Source organism: Gymnodraco acuticeps, unplaced genomic scaffold (genome assembly GCF_902827175.1).
Source record: "Gymnodraco acuticeps unplaced genomic scaffold, fGymAcu1.1, whole genome shotgun sequence".
Lineage (NCBI taxonomy): Eukaryota > Metazoa > Chordata > Actinopteri > Perciformes > Bathydraconidae > Gymnodraco > Gymnodraco acuticeps.
This window is the reverse complement of record NW_022990905.1, coordinates 2,092-29,865: the sequence shown is the minus strand read 5'-3', so window position 1 is coordinate 29,865 and position 27,774 is coordinate 2,092. Positions and strand designations below refer to the sequence as shown.

The following is a 27,774-nucleotide window of genomic DNA, read 5'->3' as shown; positions in this document are numbered from 1 at the left end:
GTGAGCCACATTGATAGGACAAAGTCAATAGGAGAGCCACTCCTATTGACTTTGTTTAGCCTACTGCCATGCGACGAGTCACCAATAAAAGCTTGGCGAGCCGCGCAATGAGGAACCCTGCCGTATACAGTACGGTTCAAGCTTATTCTGTGTATTTCAACATGAATTGTATTTATTTTCCTTAAATTAAGGAATTTTACCAAAAGCAATTATGTGTCCCGACCACGGATAAGCGGGAGAAGATGGATGGAATTCTGTGTCAATGCCTTATTGTTGTGAATACGGTTAAAATATCTGCAAACATCAGCATGAACATAATCCTCAGGATCAATGGCATAATTCAGAGAGGCATCACCAAGCACAATTTCTGACAGAAAAGGTCAAAGCTATCATCAACCATCCACACTGAAAGAGCAGAGACGAGGGGACAGGGGAGAAGGGAATAATGATGGGAACGATAAGTGTCCCATCTTTCCTGCCATATATAAAAAGGAGATCAAACCAAATGCAAGACAAACACGCACACACTGAAAACTTAAAGGGTATTTTACCAGAGCAGTCCACTATTTTCATCTATTTCGACTTGACAAGATCTCTGCAGAATATTGACTGTTGGCAATTCTTGCTGTAAAGTTGCAGATCTAACAGAGTGTCTGGCGCGTTTAGACTACTGTAGCTGTAAAACATAGCTTTGACTTTGCTTTTATCTTGGCGATCAAAGTGATTTCCATTACACTACAAAATATGTTGATCAAAGCACTTTTTGCCAAAAATAAACGTATTGACTGGTTACTGATAGCAGTTTGTAGAATAATTCAAAGTAATATTGATTTTCCCCATTGGAAAATGTGACTGGATAGATTTCCTATAATAGATCAGGCTCAAAAGTACATACAGTAAAGTTCTAGAAAACAGATCTTACAATTTGAATGATAAACTAAGTTACTGCCTTTGAGAATGACATATCGCTCATCTGTCATCCCTATCACATTATTACCAGCCCTAACAGCTGGTATCATGTTTCAGCTTATTAGTCTGTACGTGTTTGTCATCATGTCATAAAACAATACTCTTGCAGTAACTATCACAGAAGGCGCATTGATTACTTCGCCTTCTATATGTCTGTGGACACATTTTGTCCAGATAACATCGTAAAAATTGTGCAATATGCAAGAACGATACTGTGTGGTTCAGATCTAAATGAATGACTTTGGCATCATGGCTAGTGGGATCCTATCACAAAATTGTATTAAAAGGTCTCCTATCATGCTATTTTTAGGAATATATTATAGGTCTCAGATATATAAAAATATATATAAAAAACATGTCTATGAAGTGTTTTGCTCAAAATAACCAACAGATCACCCATTCTAGCCATGCCTCATACCCCTCTATTTCAGCCCTGTTACTAAAGTGCTGATTCGGGGTATAAAGCTTTAAAAAAAAAGAAAAAAAGAGGGAGAATTCTACGCAGATACAGCTAAATGCTGCCGTGATTAAACGCCATATCATGTTCAAAACCACTTCAAGGATTATTTCTGAAACAGTATGGAGCTCAAATGCTTTTTCTCTTGTGGGTTTACCACAAGGTAGGGGAGTACCTTTTTATATCCTGATTTTTTACACATACTCTCTCCAGTACAGGTTAGTTCTGAGTGTTAGCAATGCTTGCTAATGTAAACACAGACCATTTAACTTCCAAAACACATCATGCATTGTTTCTGATAGCAACGTTTCTGATAGGGCCGTGGGCGTAAAGCCAGCCCACATTTCCGATATTACGTCATGACCGCAGCAAATCTGGATCAGCTCCATTGTACCTCCGTTTTTAGAGATTTGGGTACGGAGGAAAAGAGAGAGGGCTTTGTTTTCTGACACTTTGTGAGTTCCCTGACACACTGGGGACACATATTTATTTATAAAAAGACGTAAAAAAGTGCATTTTGCATGATAGGAGACCTTTAAGTTAATATGGCGACGGGAGGGATTTGTTGCCTGATCTGAACATACCGTATTTTCCGGACTATAAATCACACCTATATAATAAGTCGCTCTTATCAAAAAGTGTATTGTTGAGAGAAAAAAAACATATAAGTCGCTTCGGTGTATAGGTCGCATTTATCCACTGAAGTCTTCTGTGTCGCTGTTAAACAATTCCGCCAACTTTGTTGGAAGATGAAGCAGCATGTCCTGCTCCGGGCTGTCGTCAGACTCACCATCAAATCAGCTCCGATTAGACGGCCTTTCTGAATCCCGACAGGATGGTGTCGGTCGTCACTGAAGCCCATGCTGTGTTGATCCATCCCAAAACATCCTGAAAGTTTCATGACACATCCTCCCGGTTGCCGTGCCTTTTTTATTTTTCGGTGGTACAGCAGTTGTCAGTTGTTACGATTGTAAACAGTGCCATCTCTTGCCCGTAGTTTGAACGCAGTCAGACAAAATACAATATATAAATCGCTTCGGAGTATAAGTCGCAGGACCAGCCAGACAGCTAAAAAAAGCGCGACTTATAGTCCGGAAAATACGGTAGGTTGTTTTGGGGCACAAATGGGGCGAAGCCTGCGAGCTAGTTAGGCAGTCAACTGCTGCCGCGTCCGTGCCCTGCTGCTGCGTTTACATTGCAACACGTGAGTTGTCTGACTGAACTGATGTTGTTCCTCTTTGGAGGACCATCTTGTTCTAACTGCTTGTGGGAAATTAGCTTCTGATTAAATGAGGAAACAGACAATGCACATTTGAGCATATGCTGGATGTCTGCTAGTTGGCAGTTACACAACTGATGAATCCCAAGGTAGTTCCACTCCAGTTAGTGACATGGTAGGCATATCCTTCAATATCTAGTACAAGATTCCACAACTGTTTTCAGATGGTATTATTTGTTCAGTAAATTGTAATGGCTTGTTTATGTTTTAAGATTGTAGTGACATCTCATAATCAAGGAAAAGGCTCCATTTATTCAGAATTACTTTATTCTTGTTTTTCTTGTGCCATGTTATGAAATTGTGCTTGTGTTTCTTTGTCATGTAAGAATGAAGGACATTGCTAGTTAATTTCACAGCCCAGTGAGCCATAGTGAAAAAGATTGATTGCATAGAGGACTACAGTTCGCATTACTGATTACTGTAAGTGCAATTTGCAACCTAGACAACAGGCTAACTCAAGATGTTTCTATGTGCATCCAACATAATTATTTAAGATGGACATCTGTATCTTGCTCAAGTACACTGGTAGCCTCCTCAACCCTTGCAAAGCCAATCTCAACATGCCATATGAAAAGTCCAATTCCAGTCTCCCAAGTGTTTCCATAGATTAATGGAATAACTCAGACGTATGCTTCAGGAAGATGTAACTGGATTCATAATTACCTTGGAGAGCAAAAACACAATTTCATCCATTCCAGCATCAAGGCTCTACTCCAATCAGTTTCTTAAAGGTGGGGTATGTAATTTTGGAGAAACCAGCTCGAATGCGCTAGAATTTGAAAGTACACAACCGGAAAAAATCTGCCTCTTCCTTCAGACTTCCTTACAGAGCCCCTCCTCCAACACACACGAACGCGCACATGACCAATGAGGGCACGAGATAAGTTTGTGCACAGATGGAAGTCTGACAGGCAGGTAGGCCATCCAGTTACTTTAGCCGGGCCGGCTCAGATGATTGGTCGTGCTTTTTACAGCGCTACGGCTTCCAGAGATGACATTTTTTTATGTATTTATTGTCAAAGCATTTCATATATTCATTGCTATCGGGATGTTAAGAGCATTCCATGGAATATAACAAAAAGTGTTTCTGAAATAAATTACAAACCCCATCTTTAAGGTCAGCTTCAGTCCACCTACTCATGACTCATATTTTTCTTGGAGACAAACTAATTAGTCAGTCGATTTTTCAATAATTCAGTCAACCGGAGAGAAGATTGTTAAGTAGTACATAACAACACATATTCATACATGTGTAACGCAACACTGGGCAGATGTTGTACTACATTAAAATATAAATGCATACATTTGAAGGCTATAAATGTAGTATTTTTAAACACATTGCTTCAATTTGCTGTGGGTTTTATCATATTGCTGGGACTCAAGGTAAATTATTTGCTAATCAACCACTCAATCACTCCATTGGTTATCAGCTGCAGTCTATTTAACACCAATTAGATTCCATCTGCCTGTATTGAACAATATGGTCGCAAGCATATTGAAAAATTCAAGCTTGAAAATATACTTTCAGAGAACTATGAACAACCTAAAAAATGCCTTGTGTTCAATTGTTGTTCCCTATAGGCTACACTATTCTGATTTAAGATTTGTTTTCCGTGGCAGTACGAGAGTGATTCCTCATGGGTAGGATGCGGATTGTGTTCATAAACCTTTCAACACGAAGCCTCAAAGCAATTTCAAGGTTCAGAAATTAAGAATATGGCAGCAGATAAAGAATGTACAACTATGTTTAGTTGTTGAACCAGAGCAGCCCGGTGGAAATGTGTGTTTTCCCAGGAGACAACATCCATCTCCGCAAATGGTTGCGTAGTGATGGAATAGCCTGTGGTGATTAATAGATTTCCACAAAGAGAGGTTCCCCCTTGCTGATCGTGAACGTAAAAACTGCACACTTGGCTTATTATAACTCAACTCAAACACCAGGGTTTAGCTCTACGATCAGAAGCTAATAACAATTATTTGAAGTGTCAAAAATACATTATTACATAGCTTAGTTGAATACTCGATTCTGATTGGTCAATTCAGAACACGTGACACGTTGTTAATCCAGAACAGACAGACCGCTGTCAAGCACTTATTGACCGTTGTTAAGGACGCTCACATCTGCACAAACAAGTCCGTTCGATTTAACTGTATACTGTTATGGAAATAATTATCATAGACGCCAATTTGTAGCATACAGGACAAACCTTGATGTCTGTTTACCTTCTTTAAGGACACAGGCTGCTTAGCCAATAATGTTATTGTTCCCATTCTGTGACCGGTCAATACTGGGTCACAGATGGTCTGTGTTGTGGGTACACTGGGACACTTCCTTCTCTGTATTTGTGGACTCCAAGGTGAAATCTTCGAGGTCATAAGTGTCCGACGCAAGTAGCTCAGTGTTCCCACATTGTTTAGGCTATCTCCTCAAATATGTTGTTTACTCTCTGCAAAACCAGTTAGATGGGCTGGCAAGAGAGAGGCTCTCCAGAATTGACGTGGCAACTCTACCGTGAAGTCAGAACCTCTGACTCTTGGACTTGTGATGTGAATCCTCCGGCCGTTAACTCCAAATAAACCATCATGTGTTTGACATCAAAGCTACTGCTCCTACCGTGTCTCCTTCCTGAGTCGGTGACTCCCACTGTATAGCTACACAGAAGTTTCCTCTACATATACAGTTTGACCGAACTGACAAGACAAGAGCGACAAGAAAACAGCGGAGAAGTAACGGGGCAGAAACCCTCCTTTTTACGCAGCGGTCCAGACATAGACATCAAACGGCGACACATATTCAGTGTGCAGTTCCTCTGGCATTAGGGCAGGGATATCTAGATACTTTCCAAGGTTTGACATAATGAATTGTGCTACTTTTAAAGCAAGCAACGATGTTTTCAAATCTGTAATCAAAAAGCTCCTCAAAAACGCTATCGAAGCAGTTCCTGCCGTTGCTACGTTAGTTCAAACAGTAACAACGGACTATTTTTCTTAGCGGATGCATGTCAATTTAAATAAATACAACTATTTTTTAAATCAATAAAATCATTTTCTAAATCCATAAAAGCATTTCAATTAATATTGGGAGTCATATCGTTACTTTGTTGAGAATGTGGCCATGTAATAAGCGGGATAATGTGCATCCTTACTTAAACGTCTCTATAGCAAAGTGGTTACAGAATTGCAAGATCTATTGTGTTATGTTCTTATGTTTGTTCCTTTCGGGACTCTATGTGGTCTGTGTTTTGTTTTTATGTTAACCTTAATTTCTGCCTCATGTTGTTATTGTATTCATGTTTCTGTGGTCTTCATTTTTACTTTTGTTCTTTCTTGTGAAGCACATTGTGAATTTTATTTCTGTGAAAGCTGCTACACTAAATAAACGTATTATTATTATTATTATTATTATTATTATTATTATTATTATTATTATCCCCACTCAATTCCAGGTGATGACTTTAGTTGCATATATTACCTCTCCCTTTATCCTAATTTCCTATTTCCTCTTTGTTGTTGACAGTCATCATTTATTTGGTATTTGCTTTTTAAAATATTAATGATAAATTGCTGACATATGGTGAAGAACATTTGATTGAGAGGTTGACATACAAAAGTTTGATTTGGTTTGTATACAGTTTGTTGTGAACTTGATAATCATAGGATTTACTGGAAAAATGTAATTCACATTTCTGGCAACTGCATAGATTATTGACAGTTTTTCAATTGTGAACTTCAGGTCCAAGCTCATGTTGCATAACAGGGAGCTGTAATTTGTCCTGCACAATCCCAGTGCAGTGCCCTTTCTTTGCAACATTTTTATTTGTACAGGACGTGCAGATTCTGGTATTGATGCTGGTTATTTCTGACATATTTTACATTTTTCTGAAGGATTTTTAACGCAACTGCTGCCTGAAATATTTAAAAGTCAGCAAGTCACAGTGAACCTGCTGGGCGATTTCCAGTGCAACATGCACCTATTCAATCTATATTTCATGTTCATGAATGAATGAAGGACTGGCTTTTCTTTATATAGCATCTTCCTTATGGGAGGGGGACTTTGTAATGACTAAATGAAGATGTAAAGTAAGAAGTAACAACACAAATGAGGTAACTGCTAAAAAAAAAAAAAAGCTAATGGAAGCACTCAGTGATTTCTAATTTCTGTAAACTTTTTAACCTTTATTGAACCATACAAACATTGACAAAAAAACATGGACCGTCCTAGGGGAACAATCCGAGCAGATATCCAAAGTAATAAAAACTGCTAGCATGTTCGAGGGGCTGATTAAAATATATACACCAGTGTTTCCCACAGATATGAAATATACTTGGGCAGGTGGTGGCAAGGGGGGGGGGGGGTGCGCGAAAAAAAAAAAAGTTTTTAACAACATTATTTATTGACTTTTCATTCCGGTATAATCATTTTGCGCAAAGATGGCACTGTTTGTCAGAGCACTTCATCCTTCTGGGATTTCATGAAGAACAGCTCCAACGCCTGTGTGTATGGGAATGCCTCTGGTGCTGGTCCATTAACTGCCAGTGTTTCCCACAGATCTGAAATATACTTTGGGGGGTGGTGGTAGCGGGGGGGGGGGGTTGAGGTGACGTGCAACAACATTAACCTTTCTGTTGGTCGCTTGTTAGCAGACCCTTCACGCGATGGCAGAGCGAACAGGTACAGGCAGGGTCCATAATGATAGCCCTATAGTTTAAATCTACTACCCACACATGAACATATGGAAATGGGTTACTATTTAAAAAAATAAATGTATTTATTAATGTATTTAGGAACCTATCCATGTGATTTTTAGTGGGGGTGGACCTCAAATCCTCTAGGGGGGTCCAGGGGCATGCCCCCCCCGGTAAGATTTTATTTTTTATTTTGGAGTTAAATGCATCAATCTGGTGCATTTTGAGGGGAAAATAAAGAGACTAGATCTATGGAAACACCTATATTTAACAGAACTGTATACATTTCAATAATCATAAAATCATGGCCATAACCAATAACATACCATTTCCAATATGAAAAAAACACTGAAACTTGTTAATTTATTTTTGGTTCATTTATAGTTGTGTGTGTCTGTGCTCCTGAATCAGCCTCTCCTGTCTCCCTCCTCTCCCCCCTGCTCCTCTTTGAGGCAGCAGCAAAGACTAGTTTTCTCTCAACAAGTTTTAAAAGTGTATCTTACCTTTTTCACCTAGTTAACTTTTTATTTATTTATTCATGCATATTTTACTAATCACATTACATTTCATTTAGCTGACGCTTTTATCCAAAGCGACTTATAATGACCGATTACAGGGACATTCTCCCTGGAGTAACTAAGGGCTAAGTGCCTTACTCAAGGGCACACTAGTGGTGGTGTTCCTGGCGGGATTTGAACTCACAGCCTTCCGATCTTCAGCCCACCTCACTCTCCATTAGACCAATCACTACCCTCTCAAATGGAAATATGTGTTTACATAAATGGTGACCACACCGTTTGAGACCCACTGAGAACTTAGACTAAGTTAACTATCTAAACACTCAGAGAGTCCTTTACCTCACCTGAGCTGAGGTTATCCCGAGCTTGAATGACACACAGAGACCAATCAAGGGCTTTGATTTATGATCTGTATGACAGTGGCCATGTCGGCAGGCCACATCATGTGGACAGCCAGTCACCCTGTGTGAGGCAGGCCACTTAACAGGCCAGAAGGAGGCGAGATCAGAGCAAGGGAGCGAGGGATCATTGTCTACAAGTTAATCGATCGCAGATGGCGTCGTGGTCACGGACGAATAAAAAAAAAAAAACATTAAAAAAATGTTATAAAAAAAAAAAAAAAAAAAACTAAATGGGTCGCGAAATATACTTGGGCGGCCGTTAATATACCTGGGCGGCCCGCCCAAGTATAGTCTATGTGTGGGAAACCCTGTACACTGTATATATATATATACGTTGAGAGAACCAGAACTCAGCCCCAAACTACATTTCAAGCCAGGACTGGGATCCACCGGGGGCACATAGTTCTGACCCAATGAAGACCTCCCACCACACTGAGACAAAACATGTCCACATCCAGTAATAAACACAATAGGACAATAGAGGCAATGTAGCTTACGTCTTTGAATGCCCTATCTTTACCACCATGAGACTTGTACCTGTTCTCACATGCCCCTCAATGGAGACGGATTTGGACAAAGTATAGGCAAAATACTTAAAAAACATATAGTAGGTTTTTAATCCGTTTCTGATTTTAAAATTCAGAGCTATTCGTAAAAGTTTGGCAGGGTTGTCGGACGTTAATGAGTCAAGTACTGTAAGTTGCACATTTAAGGCACAAAATAGTGAACCTGGATACTTCAGAGTAAAAGAAAGGTTGAATTTCCGTGAAAATGTTTTGCAAGGGAGCCAAAGAACTGGGAAGCTGTAAGTAAATCATTTGAATAGAGCCACCAATTGCTCCCTAACCCTAATAACGATATTGAGGTATTTGGTCAAAAGTATTGTGATGTTTAATTTGTTCAATATCGTCCAGCTCTGGTGTGAGGGCGCACACTCTCAAACATGATCGTCCACATAGCCTTTGATGGAAGAGACTATTCATGATCTGCATCTAGAGACTTTATATAAGTCACATTGTAACAAAGTTCATTCAATGATTAATTAGTTAAAAATATATAATACATAATATGAATATGTAATTCAATACAGCATGTAGAAAAATACATTGATGTCAGGAATCAGGATACATCTTTTACTGGTCTGGTGATAGGAAAATAACAGCCCTTTTTCTATATGATCCCACCTATTTCCCAGGCCAAATTAACTCTTCAAGAAAACCACAGCGTGTTTGTTTTGCTTTACTTACTAAAAGGGTTTCACGCCTTGCCTCTTGTAGTGGGTTATCAGAGAACACATCATGGCTCAGATATCTTTTGAAAGAAAATGTGAAAGTGGTGGAAATTGATCTAGTCACTGTGTGCAGAATTAAATTGGTTATTGTTTTCTTATTTGGTCTTGCCCTTCTTTAGCTTTTGTATGATTGGACCAGCAAACTCACTGAGCTCAGAGAATAAACTCAGTGTTTCTGTCCTTTATGACCATTATTATAACACTTCAAAACAAAAGATTGTCATGGGGTGAAGTTTTAAAACAATGGTTCTCATTTTATTAATAGTAATTGGGTAATCGACCTTAGTTCGAATTGTTCTTTTTGTTATTTTCTTCTATATTTTTGCTATTTGTGTTTATGTAGAGTTGCTCATGTGGTCAGTTATATTCCCTGTTAAACCCTAATTAGATAACCTTTTCACCAGGATATAAAGGGCTTTACCTATTCTACTTGTCTTTGCAGTCTGCAAGCTTTATTTGGGTGTTTGTGCATGGCATCACATTTTGGAACTACATAATGTAGCAGATAGCTTACACACCTTCCGGCGCAGACTGAAAACTCATCTCTTTCGACTCCACTTCGAGCGATAGAACTATTAACAAAGCACTTATATACTAATAAAGGACTGGCTTATTCTAAAGCCAGCTGAGTAGCACTTGAAATGTTTTTGGCTCTATGAAGCCCTGATGTACTTATATGATTCTGTTTTCTTCAAGTTTGTATTTTGTTGGTCGAACGTACTTATTGTAAGTCGCTTTGGATAAAAGCGTCAGCTAAATGTAATGTAATGTAATGAGTGGGGGGTTTTAGAGTTGATACTACAATAGAAACTACCCAAGCTCCATGTTCAACCATCTCTCAAAACCACCACTGAACCAACAATCTACTTTTTACTACTGCATCAAACACATTTTTAACCAGGAGATTCCCACATTATCAACATAGTATCCCATACAAGCATGTACAAATGCATCAGTCTAATGTTACTGTACACTGCCCTGCATATTAGTCACTCACAAATATGTGGTTGAACTATTGAATCTTCATATTACCCAAAGGATTTGTTTCCACTCTACAATGCACATTTGCACACATGGCCATAATGAATCAGGAAGACGGTAGCATTTCCTCTCGGTGGAATTCAGTTTCACTCTCAAAGGCTTAAAACCAGTTCACCATAAATTAAGCTAGAGAAAGCAAGATCAAAAAGAGGAAATTGTAATAAAACTCTAAACTCAAAATATGAGTGGGCAATGAAAATAACGGTTACATACTACATTATAGAATACATGCTTGCTTACTATGGATAAATGCTTCATGGACCACTGATCATTAGATCTTATGAATGATGATTGAGGATTTCTGCCAGAAAACAGATGTTGGAGTTTTCTCATATCAGGCCTTAATTATGTACAGTAGCACAAAAGATGATGGCATATGCTACTGTAGTAGTGATACACGCCAAGGATGATTCATTTGAAATACACTCATAACCTTTACCCTAGATATTCGTTAAAACACTAATATTTGTACAACTTTTTTTTACTTGACATTTCATTTCTGAATAGTTTTGTATTCAGACCATATAACAACCTAAAAGGGCTTCATGTAGGGGTCAGGGTTGAGGTCATTTAAATTAAGATCTGTAACAATATTGTATAATATTGTATTCTATTCAGGATTCCCGAATTAACCGGAAAGGTTCAATGAGCCACTGTTCCCACCAACTCTCTGCAAAGATCAATAGCATTCCTGGCTATGCTATGTCACAAAGGCACACCCAGATCCAACTCCTAAATCATAAATCATTCATCACCGTCAGGTTCAGGGAATAGAAGCAGTCAGAGAGGAAGGCAGATTGCTGACCTTTCTCTGCTGGGTAGAGATAAAGTAGTCGCAAAAATCAGTGTGTTTTAGTGCAATTTCCAACGTTCTAGTCAAAGTATTTTGTATTGCTGGACTATATCAATGTCATTACCTCTTACCCTCATTCTGATTGTGTCTCTAACTCTTTATTTTGTTCTCAACTTCCTCAGAATATGACTTGAAGATGAGCTGTCCTCAGGCTGAGTTAGAGGAGAAGGACTGCCCTCAACCAGAGGAATTAGAGTGTAAAATCTGTTACCAACGCTACAATGCCCACAACCGCAAGCCTAAGATCCTGGACTGCCTTCACCGGGTCTGTGCCCGCTGCCTCGGTAAAATCCTGGACATTGCTGATGGGGCGGCCTTCATCTCATGCCCCTTTTGCCGACACCAAACTGAGATCACAGAATACGAGGTGTCAGCCCTCCCTGACGATGTTATCATCATGTCCCACTTGGCGATGCGGGACAAATCCTGGAGCTCCGACCATAAGGAGGTGGTCTTGACTCCTACGAGTTTCTCCTCATCAAGCCCGTCCCATGACTCATCAAACTGCCTGGTCATCACTATAATGGAAGTGCAGAGGGACTTGCAGCACTCCCCAAGTCGAAATGGCAGCTCCGACGTCTATGCCGAGCAGAGCCTGGACTCCGTATCAATGGGCTCCAATGGACTGGCTGAACAGGACGCCCTGTCCAAGTTGTGTAATCATGTCCCACGTATCCTGGTCTGGCTGCTGGGTTTCTTATACTTTGGCTCACTGCCTCTAGGAATCTATTTATTGGTGATCCAGAGAGTGACCCTGGGCATTGTATGTGTTAGCCTGGTGCCATCAAGCCTGACAGTTTGTCTGGTCTATGGGTTCTGCCAGTGTCTGTGCCAGGGCATGTGTGACTGCTCCACCAGGGGCTGATAGGATGCTACTCAAGAACTGGTGTTTGTAGGATGGAATAATGTCAGCTCCAGGTATTTTGTGTGTTTTGTGAACAGATAGGGGGCCTTTATGTAAATATGATGCCCTTTCCTAAACATACTTGTCATGCCTAACAGTACATTTTGTTCATGCAAATAATGGGCCAGTAAAGAGACCCAATGCTGCCTTTAGCATTCGTGCTTTTGTTTGTTAGTTGAGCACTGCAACTTAAAAACAGTTTGGCAAACAGGAACATAGCTCCTTGCAAGCTGTGTTCGTACATAGGAGTAGTGCCTGTAGGTAGATTTCTGTGATGTATTTCTGTAATCTTTATTTGTTTTGTGCTGTGTGTATTAGTCAAACATTACGTTTGAGAGCAGACCTTTAACCTTTGACTCGCAGAAGTCCTGGGCCTTCATTTATCAACATTGAATCAAAGGAATTCTTAAAAGTTTTCCTTTTAAAATAATACGTGGGATAAGATTTGACGGACAGAATACTTCATTGTGATCAGTTAATTTAAACTATATTTAAGCAAGGTAGGGAGGAAAAAACAAAGTCCACTTAAAATATTGCACATATAATATTTTGTATTGTTCACTTTTATTTCTAATTTAGCATTAAAGGTAGAACTACAGGTTACCAAATGTCTTCTCTCTGTTAAAGCTAAATGTAACTAAAAGTTGAAAGTATGTCATATTGTGATACCTTGCCATCAGCTTCTAGAAATGTAGAAAAAGCATTGGTACACTGATATCTTGAGGGTTTAAAGGTATCAGTCTGTTGAACCTGTTGATATAACTCTGCATCCTCTCTATTTTCTGGTTTGGGGATATGTAATAAACAAGTCATGAATTAGCATTCGCAAGAATAGCGACTTTCTAAATTCTGTGTGATATTACAAGTAATACTACAGGAAGAGACTAAGCATTGTACCGGATTAGCAAGGAAAACAATTCGACCTATATGCAATAAGGCCTTGATACAAATGAACAAATCAAATGAATTGGCTGTAATGTTTTGTTGGTACATGTTTTGCTGCCACAGCATTGCCTTTGGGCTAACATATCACATAGTTGTTAGCATTGGTAATTGAATGTGGCCCATTTATTTTCTCTCTCTGCCACAAATACAGATTCACACCATTCAGGGTTGTTATGTTGATATGTGGTTCTTGTGAGGCATAAACCAGACTCATATCTCAGGTGTTTTGATACTCATTCAATGTTAAGCAACACACTTTCCATTCATTTCCTTGATAGGTTGAATGTTAAAAAAGTATTTTTCTGTTATATTTTGCGGTACAGGTTGTACAAATCTTTGGTTGGGCTTATGGCTAAGGAGTCCTCTGTTACCGTTATGCAGTAAGTCAAATGCACATAGTGCCATACTAAAGCCATGTGGATTTGTTGTTGTTTGACACCTCAAGGTTGTGTGCATTATTTATGTGGCATCTTGGTTTTCTTTAGCTTGTAAGACAAACACTGTCAAACAATCATTCTGGCATCTGGACGTCTGGTAGAAAGGTCACATCAAACCATGATGTTAGCTTGACAATTACTAAAAATACATTTTAAACGTAACCTAAAATGTTTAGCTACATTTTTCACATGTATAAAGTCAAATAAACTGCAATTTCTTTCAATTAATCGGGTTAATCTTCAAGCTTCTCATGTGTGTAACAAAACGTTTTTCTTATAGCTCTGAAACCAAAACAAACATTTGAGTGTTTCAGGAATTTGTGTTGTAAGACGTCATGAACTGCTGCAGTTGTACCACTCTTTGTGACATCTGCAGCACTACTTCAAAGAAAGGATTCAACTATAAATTGAGTGTTTCAAAATGAACAGTTAGTAAAACATTATGTCCATGAACATGGTGGTTTGGAATCTTTGGTTTTATTCATTTGGGGTTGTTTGGACCAGTTACGCACATTAAACAATTACCGACTATCTTCACTCACAATTAAGAACCTTTTCTGTGCGGTGTAGATAATCGAGGGCCCTTGGATAATAGTCTTAGATATGCTAAATTATAAACTTCAGGTAACGATATTCACATCAAAATGGATATGTAGCAATTGCTGATGTTAGGGTTCTGTATATTATTATCTTACCCTTTCTCTGTCAACTTCTTTCTGCCGCTATATTCTCTACCCATCTCTGTACCCACCCCTCTATGTTTTTCTGTGTTTGTGTCAATGATCTACTGTCAGCTTTCAGCTTAGTGCCACACTACTGATCACAGAAGCTACCAGACAGTGAAATAAATGGAGCATTATTTTCTATATGTGGCCTGTGTACTTCTTTTTGTGTCTGCTGCCTGCTCATTCAGTACGTAACAGTCAATATTTCTGTCATCGCAGCATTCATCACCAAGCTCAACGAGACAGGACGCTGTTGTTATACTTCATGCCAATAAAATCACAAAGGTGCAGGCTAATTTGTCATTTCTAAAGTATTTTTCCCAATATTTAACAACATTCTTGTAACAGTGACAAGATTAATGACATGGAGGTCTGGCTGGCTTCACAACATTACTCCCAAAACAGAGACAATAAAATGATCGTTTCTTTCTCAATGAATGATGGTAACTCAGCATGATTGTATGTAAGTGGACGAAGATAAATCAGCCTTTCATTTTTTTAAGCGCTATTATGGTCGACAATGGTTAGGCACAAAAAGTATGGGGACAAGTGAATATAGTATAGTTCAACCAGTTTGAGACAGACCTACTAAGTAGTGACAGAAAACAAAGAAATGATAGATGACAGAACACAGCAGCAGATCATGCAGAAAGAGAATTTCTTTTTCTGCATGAGTTGGCAGAGCTGTACTGTAGGACAGAGTGCTTCTGAGGGTAGCGTTTGCCCTGTTGGTTATACAGTCAGACATCTACAAGACCCTGCTTTCATCCTCCCGTGCTGACTGGCAGGTTACATTAACAAATACAAACTCTCCTCCCCATCATCTATAAAAAGATTGGTTCAAATAAAAGACGACCCTGACTCGTGAGTATGTGAGACCCTGGGCATTGTATTTGTTATTTGGACATGCAAAACGGTCAGCACCGGTTTGGGTGTTATTAGAAAATATCACAGGTCAAAAAGGGACAAAGTAGAGTACCAAGTAAGTCATTAATAACTTACTGATACATTGCGTGCATTTGTCCACCTTCCTTCTCTTTCCCTGTGTCTCAAATACAGCACACATACTGTAGCGCATGAGTTTGCTTGTGATTGTCCTTGTCTTAGATCTGTGATATTATACTGTATAAAGTTGGCTGTTTGCAGGTCGGGTCAAAGCCCAAAGTAAGCAGGGCATTAATGCAAATCTTTGCAATGGCCAAACATTTTCATTTCATTGGGTCCAAAAATAAAAATAAATTCAATTGACTTGCAGATAGAAAGATAGAAAGATAGAAAAGATACGTCTGTAAATCAGCATGTATCTTGTACCGGATCAACTTCATAAGGGTTTAAGGAAAATACAAATCTAACGGCCCCAGGAGATCTGGGCTTTTTTGTCTCAAGAGTCTGGTCATTTTGGCTTCATACGCCACGGAGCAACTTACATTGGAATAACAGGCGCCCCACCCCTAAAGCTGTATATAGTTTTCTTTCTACATCCATGGTAGGTTGGTCTGATCAGTTGATTAGCATGTTTTTGTGGTTTGGGCATTGCGGATATGCTGTCATAACTGGTCGGGTGAGTAAGGGAATAAAACACGCTGGCCCATCTTTCACTACTGTCCTGATTACTCGGCAGTAACTCCGGACCTCAATGTCATCAGTGTACATAGCAATTATTTTTCTCTTTATAAAATGGTACTTATAACACAACGTGTATTGTTGTGAAATGTAGTAAGTGAAAGGCAATAGATGATAATGAATACATAACAGTGTACTCACTTCCTTGTTTACAGATTTCGATCAGTAGCTGAGAAAATTTGCCAAACTGATCTGATGAGTTAAGTGGAAGAAACATTCACTTCTTTCTATTCAAGATGAGGTATGAGAATACACCTTGACAGAGGGATCAAATATCCATGTGATCATATGATTTGGGGTAATCACTGTTATATAAAGGGTCTTGGAAATGTTCTTTTTGAATAGTAAGTCTCTCTACACTGACGTCAAGCAGTATGGGTCACACAAACCTGTTGCTATATTTATACATGCATTCACTAAAAATGTAGCATTTTTAGGTGATTCAAGCAGACGGAGGAGCATGAATTTTAATTACACATGAATAATGTAGTCTCAATCTGCTTTCTCTTTATAGCGCATTCATTCATAGATCAAGGCAGACTGGTTTACTCTCCTGTTTTGCCAATCCGGTGCTTAAACAAATAGCTCTACACCCCTGGCCGACATATCCTTAAAATGAAGTCCGAGTTTGAAATATATCTCAAATAATGTATGCACTGCCATTTCCCCACATAAACATAACAGTCTGCAATGAAATGGTTGTCTCCTGTGCGCTCCTCTTCCTACTTGGCGCACCGGTAACTTTCTCGTGCGCACGAGAGGCTGAGACCCTGAGCCGCCGAATCCCTCGGAACATCATAAAAGCCATTTTCAACGTTTTCTGGTGAAAGTTTAACTAGTAAAGGTGCGAAAAATTGAAAAAAACATTATGATAACATATTTTTATATATTTATAATTCTGCAAATATTACGATAAACTCACTGCTATTTCGCGGCCCGGCAGTAACACCTCCCGGGGGTTGGGAACCCCTGGACTAGTGGACTCTTGGACCTGGGGTACATTTATTTATGTTCACAATGTCAGAAAAACTGTATTTTTCTACCTTTCCTTCTGACATAATTCACTTTCAAAATTTGATGTGGCGTATTTGAATATTTTGCTAGAAGATAGAAGTGTGGGCTTGAGTTGTTGAAATTAAATAAATGATTCTCTCTCTACTAGCTTGTTTAAAGTGAAGCTTTAGAAAGTTGCAAGTAAGATCAAATAAGGGAAGCTAGAAATACAGAAAAATATATAAAAAATGTAGTAGGAGCAACAGCAACAGGCAAAATGCACATTCGGCGCATGCACTCTATATGCTTTTTTAACTAATCTTGATTATGGTGATGAGCAATAGAAATACAACATTCCGGGTTTTCGCATCTTGGATTGTGCATTTTTCAAATGTTCTTGTAATGTAAATCATAAACTTCAGAATTGTGAATGGTTTTGATATTTAATGAAGGTACCATAAAGCAGCATACAACAGGCATTGTAACTGTGCATTGTGTGACTGCCGGTGAGGCCCAGTCCATTAGCAAAGACATGAGGACACACTGCAACCTTGTTATAAGAGCTGATACCATGATGTCTTCTGATCTCAAGCAGAAACAGTGAAACAACCAATATTATCTGATTTCACATTACCAAAATGAGATGACTTCCTGCTATTCTTTCTCATGTTTGATTGTAAACTAAATATTATGGAAGTATTTGGAATGTTGGTTAAAAGAAATTGAGGTTTTATAAACTGAACAACAATAATCGATTTGAAACATTACTGGCAGATTGATCTATAATGAAAATAATTGGCAGTAGCTACAGCCCTAACTGTTTTCATTGCTGGTGTTTTCTAACATTGAACAGGCTGAATGTGTTTCTGGGTTAAAGATGTGAAAAGGAAGTCCTTAAAAGTCAATGAGCTCATCTTGAGAGAATTTGAGAGACCCAAGTGTTCATTAATCGGTGCTTTCTGAGAGGTGCAGAGCGACAGTGGAAGTGAAATGGGCTGATCAATAAGGAATAGATTGGAGAGTTATCGTGGGCAAAATAAGCTTCAGGTAAAATGCTGTGTTCAATGCGGTCGCTTCACATTTAGGGCATCATTTAGTGGCACAGAAACAAACAGAACTTCTCAAATTACAGTGGCGCTAATTGTGGTGTGAAAGTGACATTTAAAAAGGAACTTACTTTGACTTCTTCCTGTAGTTTCCCGAATCGAACGGTGCCTTTTAGAATCCTGCTGACGAATCCCTGTTTTTCCTGCTGAAGAAGCGAAGCCTGTGGAGGTAGAGAGGGAAGACGGGGGGTTACTGATCTAAGAGAGATACACGGGGGACGATGAAGGATGTGAGGGATTAGGGGGAAAGGTGGATAAAGGAAAAGAAGACCATTCAAACTATTGCCATATTACAGTATTACATTTGGTACCATTGCTAGCTAAAACATTTTTTTGTTGCTAAAGCCGTTATCCAGAGCAACTTACATACACTTCAATAGAGTGGTGATGGAATGACGTACTTTTGTAGGCCGACCTGGAAGTTAGCATGGCAAGAGTTCTCTTGACTAAAAGCAATGGGAATCTTATAGTGGATTTTGGAATATTGCAGAAAATATGATCTGTGGCAAACTAACCATTTATTGAAGCGTCAATGCAATCGCTAGATGTAGAAAACTATGTCGGTAACAGAACTTATCCAACGCATCTAACTCAAAACGGGAAATACAAGTACTAAAATGCTGACTCATTTCCAGGCTTATTCCTAAACTGTAGACATGCCTATGGGAGCAATTTATAGTTAAATATCTTGCCCAAGGATACATTGACATGCCGACTGTAGGATAGGGGATTCAACCACTGACCCTCTGATTGTCAGATCAAAGCATTTACCCCCAGAGCCAAAGCCCCTCCAGTCTGGAACATTAGGTGTGCAGACAAGACAAAAGAAAGATACCTCAATGGTGAATGGTGCACAGATTGTGCCCTTATAAAATAAATTGGTTCAGTAGAGAGCTAGCTTTATCCAATACATTTTATTTTTGACATTTATTGATAGTTAGCCTTAGTATTGATGGATTATTAGCAGGATTGTTTAAGGCAAAGCCTAAATCAAAAAGAAACAGGTTTTTTGTATTGCGCCTACAAGATGATGAGCTAAGTGTCTTTAATATTACCATAAATACAATTATCCTTGAGGTCACTGCAATTGCGATTAAATTGATCGGCCGATCATCTTTTGATCTGCCCATAAAAACCTCTCTACTGCTCTACTGACAACACAGCAGATAGCCGATCATAAGAGTACCTTCACTGACAGCAGGCATGCACACACACACACACACACACACACCGTTCTCTCTCTTCCTGATGAATCGGCTCTTGTAAGCTTTAGACGTGCTACCTCTCAAATGGAGTCAGTCTGACCTTCCACACAAGATGGGCTCTTGTTTATTCCCTGAAAAGCCAGCTTTGGCAAACTCCCTGAATCTATTAACATTGACCGGAAACACTCTCTCTGGTCCCCCTGACACCCACTGAGCAAAGACATACTTTACAGTTCTATTTGGTTTCACATTACCTTTATTGCTGTTCAACCAACATTGCAGATCACCTCTTCTACCATGTTTACATTTTAAATACAATTAACTAATGTAGTCAGGTATCAATGCTCTAAAATATTAAAGGTGCCATATTGCAACATAGGTCTTCTATTAGTCTATACAATATTCCACAATCATAAAAAACATCTTTAAATTAGGGCTGCACAATTTGGAAAAAATTACCTACTTGCAATTTTAAATGATGTTGCAATCGTGATATGGTTTTGCAACTTAAAGCGAATTACAAAATTACTTTTCGTTGAACATAAGCTTCAAAATTAAAGTTTTTGGCAAATCCATCCATTTCCCCTGTGCATTGCATTGTGGGACAGTTGTCAGACAGACAACAGCCTATACAAAATCAAGATTATTTATTTAACTGACATCTTTGAGACATATTGATTCTTATTTTTCTAGTGTAAGTCTACTGCCTTCTCGAAAGCTGGTTACAATGACAGTATGTGTCAAAGAGTTGGAACTCTATAATGAAGACACCGAGCCTTCCACACTTTGACAAATGAGATCCGATTTACAAACCCACTCTGCAGGGGAAGGTGGAGGCACAGGGAATCAGTGCTGGTATCGACTAACAGTAAATCTCAGTCCGACTGATTCCAGAACACTGATTTCTACGAAGCCCCCTAGGGGACATGGAGAAGAAAAAAAAATGTATTTGAAAAAAATAATAATAATAATGTTTTGCGAGATCTCGCAATACTTTTCATTTAGCTCAATGTACTTCCTGGTCAGTTCGGCTGCTACGGCAACACAGAAACCACAACAATGGAGCGGTTCATCGATTTTACTTTGAGCTTGGCCTTAAATATAAAGATATAACATCAGTGCTTGACAATAGGCACGGGTTTCACACATAGACTGTATATATAAAGGGTTTCACATAAGTGAAGACACCTCAAGAGAACACTCAGAGCGAGGGGACATGCACGTTCCTCTGAGCTGAGTTATTGACAGATTCGAATTTCGCGGAGCAATAACTCATGAACATAATGTTGTAAAAATACAAACAACATGACTTTACAATCGTAGCAAGGTAGACAACGAGCTACAGAGTCGTTTTTATCAGAACAGTTCGATACGCGCCGTCATCCGAGCTAAACATCAAGAATTGGTCACAATCTGTAGCTGGAGGAAGGAGAGGAGTGCTTAGGGACCGTCTACAAACTGCAACGGGGTTTTGCGAGATCTCGCAAAAGTATTGCGATATCTCACAAAGGTTTTGCGATATCTCGCAAAACATTTTTATTTTTATTCAAATAATTTTTTTTTCTTCTCCATGTCCCCTAGGGGGCTCCGTAGATTCCGCATGTAGTTCAAGTTCATTGCATTTAATAATTCAATGGGAGTTATTATTAAAGGGGCCCTAGTTTGCTCATTTACAGGTCCATTTGTGTTTTTTCCCCTCAACTTGCCTGTGCTGCAGCACCTCTTTTCACCCTCTGTCTGAAACCAGAGCCCAGTCTAACCTGGTTAGCTGGCCAGCTCTGTTTTGATTGGTCAACAACACCATAGCCTATCACGTACAATGTGTGGGATTTTAGCCTTTGCAGATCATTTACATGCACAAAAACCTATATAACACACTACAGGAAAGGACAAGCCCGAAAACCACAATAGGGCCCCTTTAAACAAATGTTAACCAGACATACTTTTTTCTTTCTACCAATCTATCCTGGATGGATGGGTGGAATAAATAAAGTCTCCCAAATGAAGAAATGGAAACACAATCCACTGCAACAGGTGGATTGACAGAGAGCCATAGAGAGAGGGGCAGCAGGAGAGTGGTGTTGACGCTAACACGGCTGATGTCTCTTTTATCTGAAGACAGTGGAGATGGTTGTGGACTTTAGGAAGAACGCAGCCCCACCCGCCCCCATCACTCATCAAAAAAGTTAGGATGTTCTTCCTGAGGCAGCTGAAGAAATCCAACCTGCCAAAGACAATGATGGTGAACTTCTACACCTCCATCATCGAGTCCATCCTCTCCTCCTCCATCACCATCTGGTCATCATCCGCTCTGAAGAGAGGGTGATTGGCTGCAATCTGCCATCGCGCTAATACCTGAACGCCTCCAGGACCCTGAGGCTCCCACCCTGAACACAAACTGTTCACCCCCCTCCCCTCTGGCAAGAGGCTACGCTCCATCAGGACCAAAACCTCTCTCCACCTGATCAGTTTCTTCCCCTCCTCTACCGGCCTCATCAACAAGGCCCGGCCCCCCCACTAACACTGACCCTCAGTCACATCATAGACTCTATGCATTACATTAATGCACACAATGTTAACAATAACTTGTTCAACCCAATTCTGTCATTCCTGCACAACCCTCCGAAGTCTGCACATTGCACATTGTAACTGCACATATTTTATTTTTATGGGTATACCTATATTTAATTCATATTCAATGTAAATATTTCTAGATTTTAATGTTATTCTAGTTTTCTTCAAATTGTTTTATCGCCGTTTTATATTTCTGTATGTATGTTTATGTATACACCAAAAACACCAAGACAAATTCTTCGAATGTGTTAACCACTTGGCAATAAACCCGTTTCTGATTCTGATGCTGAAGTAAATGTCCCATCAATGTTTCTACTACTACACTGAAGTGACTTAGAATGTTTGCAGTTCATTTTAAATGTGTTGAAAATTGACAAAAAGCCTCAACTCTTCATCCTGTGATTGTTTATGGTAATAAGCTATTAATTATCACTAGTAATCTTTAGTTAACATTGCTCCCAGTTTGTCGTTGTATATCATTCATCTTTCAGTTGACTGAGTAAATCATTTAACTGGCTCTATGTCTGTTAAGAGGACATAGCAAGAGCAGCACAGGTGATAGAAACGATGGCTCAGTTCCAACAAAATGTCCTGAGAGCCAGGGCAGTGAGTCAGCATGCAGTTCACCATCATTATGGATCTGGCTCACAAAGATTGTGCCATTACAAGTCAAAATGTCTGCAGTGTATGAAAAAGGTATATTGCAGGCACCTCAGTAAATTCAGAGGAGTGTTTAATCAGTCACACTTATCCCATCGCCTGGGGTTACTTGCAGTATCTTCCCTGTATTTCATAGCTGACATGGAGAGTGGTCCTCAGGTGGCAGGGAAACTGCACCGCTGTGAAAAATGACACAAACAACTCCTGGCAAAAAAAACTCCCGAAAATCTGCCCTCTGTCATCAGCCACATGCTGCACGGCTGCTCTGTGTTGCTCAGCTGCTCCTCAGTATTTGTTCAGGGGAGCTTTATCGGGGGTTAGTCAGTTTGACAGATTCCTGCCTGCCGGTTTATGTTCTGGGAGACTGCCAGCTCTCCTGTGGTTGTTTTTCTAATCCTACCTGCTTTCACATTGGAACAAATTACCAAGTAAATTGCCTTTTAACCATACCTGAGATTTGGTGCCTTCATTTAAGTTGAATCATCTGTTGCAAACTACCTAAGCTAACAGCCTGAAGGGTTAGTAAACACTGCAAATCATGTCTAATTTGCAAAAAAATTGTATTCACATAAATAGAAGCAGAAGACTAGAGTATTATACTTACAAAATACATTAAAAAATACTTAGTTGCAACTCATATTCAACATACCATACTATGTTTATTTCGATATTTCTGTATTACTGAAAAATGTTTATAGGATTTCTTGAAACTAGGTGGAAAGGTGTATAGTGGTCAAAGAAAGAACCTATTATGAAAGTGTATCAGAATCACAGGGCAGATAAACATTTATATTTTACTTTAATAACATTTCAAGATGGGGCTTTTGTGCTGCTTATCCTGACTGGGAGAATGAACTTGAACGCACCATCAAGTCAAGACACCTCTGAAGAAGGTATCAAAGTGTTGTTTAAACGATCTGAACAATAAAATACAGCACATCTTCTTTAGAGTGTTCATGTTGTTTCCACAGTACGACTTAAAGCTCATGAAATAACACATTTGGAAGAATGGTTTGCATACTGTTATAGAGAGATAGTAGTGCAAGGGCTTCCTCGACAAAAAAGAAATGGGATTTTTCTGTGGATTATTGCACAAAATAAGATCTCTGGCAAAAGCAAATGTAATATACTTGTGCATTCTGTTCAGCAGGAGAACCACCACATTTGAACACGACCTCTATAACAGTTGAGTAAATGCAATAGCTAGAAACAAATAGCAGACGTTAGGCTATGATGGAACTGCTTCACGGCTGCATGACTTCATGTTCCCACCGCTAAGCTAAAGGCCACCTGTGATCAGCCTGATGACGTCTATTAGTCTCATTTAGTCACTTGTTAGCAACAACCGTTTTATGATACAGCTTCGTACATTCACCAGTGGGGTAGTTACCGATGTCGTAGAACAAAACGAGAAAATCCTGTAAGCTTTTGTTAACCACAGACTATATTTTAGGCACCTAACAAAAAATAGTTGACTTGGAGACGAAGGAACTGTGTAAATGCTAACTCATTTCCAGGTTTCAGGACTCATTCCTGCACCACTCTACACCCTCCGAGGACTACGTGAAAGCACCATCGGCTTTGGCTTTTGACTCAAAGATGCTAACAAGTGACTATATAAGACTACTAAGCATCCATTTACAAGTTTCACGAATGGAACTTGTAATAACTTTTTTATTTGATATATTTTGTGCATGTCTTTTATCTACTGTTTACTTTGCTGTAACAATGTACACTTCCCCCTCTGATTCTGATCACACCAAACATTAGCCGCCTTGAGCTTAGCGGTGGTGAGATGAAATCATGTGACAATGATGTAGTTTGTTTATAGCCTAACATTAGCTACTTATTCTGTTTATTACGCTTACAAAATAATAATGTGTCTTTTAGAATCATAAATGCTTCTGTCTTGCAATTTTCCAAAATCCAATGGAAAAATGATATTGCTACCAAAAAACGTCATCACTGCTCCACTCAATAGGGTGTCAGTTGTAGTTGACATGTTATGCTATATGCTACCATATATGTACCATGTGATATAGAAGGAATATGAATAGAGTATCAAGAATATCAGCAGTACCATCTTTATGAGTTGGTCTCTCTCCTGGGAAATGTGCTCGGCCACAGAAATGACAGCTCCCATGTAATGCCGAGTCCTTTCCTCTTTCACCACACACTCTTCCTTCTGTCTGTTCAATACACTCATCTTCCTCTCAGCCTTCCTGGATGATGGAGAGATCGGAGAGAGAAGAAGATAAATGATCAAGCAGATTTCAAGGAAAATTATACGGAGAGAAAATATCAACGAGGAGGAAATGAAGATGGTAAAAGAAAAAAGGAGGACAAGGGAAGAGATTGAGAGAAAATGCATCAGGGGTTTTGGGAAAGAAACAGGACAGAATACAGAGTTGGGTGGATTATCTCTTGAGACGCTGCCATCTTGATGCGAGCGGGCTGCAGACATGTTGGTTAATCAAACACCTTCAAGTTTCACACTTCAGAATGAGAAAGTCCACATGATGATCAGCTCAGCTTTACAGGGAGGTGCCTGAGAACAGAACTCATTTTAGGACAAATGTAATCCTGGACCAAAATAAATCGTGTACTCCAGAAACATTTGAACTATGGTAGGACGTGCAATGATGTTGAAGAGCCACTCTTCATTTTCAGGGATTGGTCAACTACTTGGAGATGTCCCCCCCCCTTTGCCTATCACGTGCAGTGTGTTGGACCGCTAGGCTAGCCAATAGAAGCACAAGTGTTGTGCCATAGTGATGTCACAATGTCACTGAAGAAATAAAGCCACAAATATGTTACCTGTTAGCTTTTTTTTGCCCCAACGATTCACCTGTTTAAATATACTGGGAAAATAAGATAACCAACCGGACGGCAAGTTCATTTATTGTTAATTGTTTATAAGAAGATGGGAAAGAAGAAGTGGAAAAAATAATTGAAGCATCAACCATTCCAAAATGGAAAACAATAATGACATATTAGTTAAACATTAAACGGAACAGTGTCAGAAGGTTGGGAAACAAAGAGAAACAATTTCATGTAATATGGAGTACTCAGCATTCATTTAATGTGTGTGTGTGTGTGTGTGTGTGTGTGTGTGTGTGTGTGTGTGTGTGTGTGTGTGTGTGTGTGTGTGTGTGTGTGTGTGTGTGTGTGTGTGTGTGTGTGTGTGTGTGTGTGTCTTTAGGGGTGGGATTATCCACCATGACAACCGTTTTTCATCAGCATTTTGTTTTTGTTTCCATCTTTTTGTTTCTTGTTTTAATTTTATTTTTGGGAAAAAATAAAAATAATGTAACATGTTAAAAATATTGAATGTACGTTACTCATACCCAGACTCATTCAGTAAAAACATATCAATGACCTGTTAGCTTGCTTGGTGAGCTCCTGCTCTGCCTCCATTCTCTTTACATCAGCAGTCAGATTGGCTTTGTCCACAGCCAGACTCCTATTCTCCTCTTGCAGACTGGACAATCTGATAAGAAAGTCGTCCATCTCACTCTTATTCTTACTCTCCTGCTGCTCCAGTTGTCTGAGAGGTAAGGGCAAATTGTACAGCATATTTTAACAAAACATCACAGTGTACACTATCGAAATCAGTGCGTCCCATCACTATCAAATGCACAAGCCTACAGGGATTTTACAAGGCAAGTTTATTCAAGCAGCATGTTTCAACGCAAGACAATTCAAAGTGCTTTACAAAATATATTCAAACAAAGTGCATCAGAACTACATTGTACACTATGTGCCTCTACTGTGACATGTTTACATGCTTTAATGTCATACTGCCTGTGCTGCATAATTCAATGTATTATCCGTGGACTATTTTCTTCAATATCCCATAAAGTTCAAAGGTGTTCAATTCAAATCAATATTGAGAGGCTTTAGATAATGTTGGATCCACAAGCTTGCCACATATGGACAATAGAAAACATATGCAACTCAATTCAGTGTTTCAAGAAGTTATATTAGTATTGATAATAATCATCAACATCATTATTCATTTTGAATGTTTTTATCAAATGTTTCATTTTTATTTATAAAAACAAAACAGTTGTGAAGGAATAAGATGTAAATAATAATAATAATGTATTTTACAATTATTGTTATAATTATTATAAAATGAATGACAATAATGATTTAAATTATTTTAATGATTAATGTTGTTGTAATTATTGTTATTCGTTATTATTACTATTATTATTATAATCATTTACTCTTAATTTAGAAAAAAAAATGTTTGCCTATACTAAAAAAAAGTAAAGCGCAGGCATTTGGCATGTTTGGCGACAGCATAGAAGCAACATACAGCTCGAACATACAGCAAGAGAGAATGTGTGTCACCTACTTAAAATATGAAGTTCTTTCTTGTCCTTACTTCACGAAAAAACAGTGTCCCAGTTTATGAATCATTTAAAGAAAGACATTTTTGATCAAATAAGACATTGTAGTGGTACCGTCTGAGTTTCCCAGCAATGCCACAGTGTTCGTCCCAGGTGATGGCATCCTTCAGGCGGGCTTGCAGAACTTGTACCTCTCTCCCGTTTTTTAACGCCTCTCTCCTGCTCTCTTCCAGCTCTTCCTGCAAACTCTGCTTTTCTGCCTCTATCAACATCAGCTGCCTAGACACCTTGGAAACTACAGGGAGAGGATAAAGAGATGGAGGAGTAAAGTAAGTGCAAGTAACAGAAAAAAGCATAATGAAAATATGACGCATTGCTGTAGATGGAACTACCAAACTGTATATAAAAGACTTTCAATCAGCACAACCTTCCTTTCCTGTTGTGTGTTAAATTGCTTTTATTGCATAACATTCCAATGTTCCCTCCAGAGGCAGTTTATCTCCCACACACTCCCCCCCCCCCCCCTGCCTGAAACGCCTCCATTGGACTCCTTTGTTTACTTCTGTAACATAGTGACATCACTATTTAACACTCAAAAACCACTTAAAACATGGTACTTGATAGGCTAAGGGGTGGGACATCTCTACAAGGTTGACCAATCACAACAGAGCCGGCCAGCTAACCAATCAGAGCAGACTGGGCTCTGGTTTCAGACATTGAACATTAGAGCACGTAAACATGTCACAGTA

At 39.1% G+C, this 27,774-nt stretch overlaps 2 protein-coding genes across 2 annotated transcripts in view; one reads left to right on the top strand and one right to left on the bottom strand.

The window, feature by feature from the left end:
- zgc:165481 (uncharacterized protein LOC100073327 homolog) overlaps positions 1-14,647 on the top strand; it is a 46,549-nt gene extending 31,902 nt beyond the window's left edge. The window contains exon 2 of the mRNA XM_034233759.1: positions 11,618-14,647. Coding sequence (XP_034089650.1) covers positions 11,618-12,360 — 743 coding nt within the window. The 3' untranslated portion in view covers positions 12,361-14,647. The remainder of the gene's footprint in view (positions 1-11,617) is intronic.
- LOC117557816 (centrosomal protein of 89 kDa-like) overlaps positions 1-27,320 on the bottom strand; it is a gene marked incomplete at its 5' end in the record, with an annotated part of 113,451 nt that extends 86,131 nt beyond the window's left edge. The window contains 4 exons of the mRNA XM_034233761.1: positions 18,300-18,389; positions 24,748-24,889; positions 26,047-26,214; positions 27,140-27,320. Coding sequence (XP_034089652.1) covers positions 18,300-18,389; positions 24,748-24,889; positions 26,047-26,214; positions 27,140-27,320 — 581 coding nt within the window. The remainder of the gene's footprint in view (positions 1-18,299; positions 18,390-24,747; positions 24,890-26,046; positions 26,215-27,139) is intronic.
- Positions 27,321-27,774: the final 454 nt, after the last annotated feature.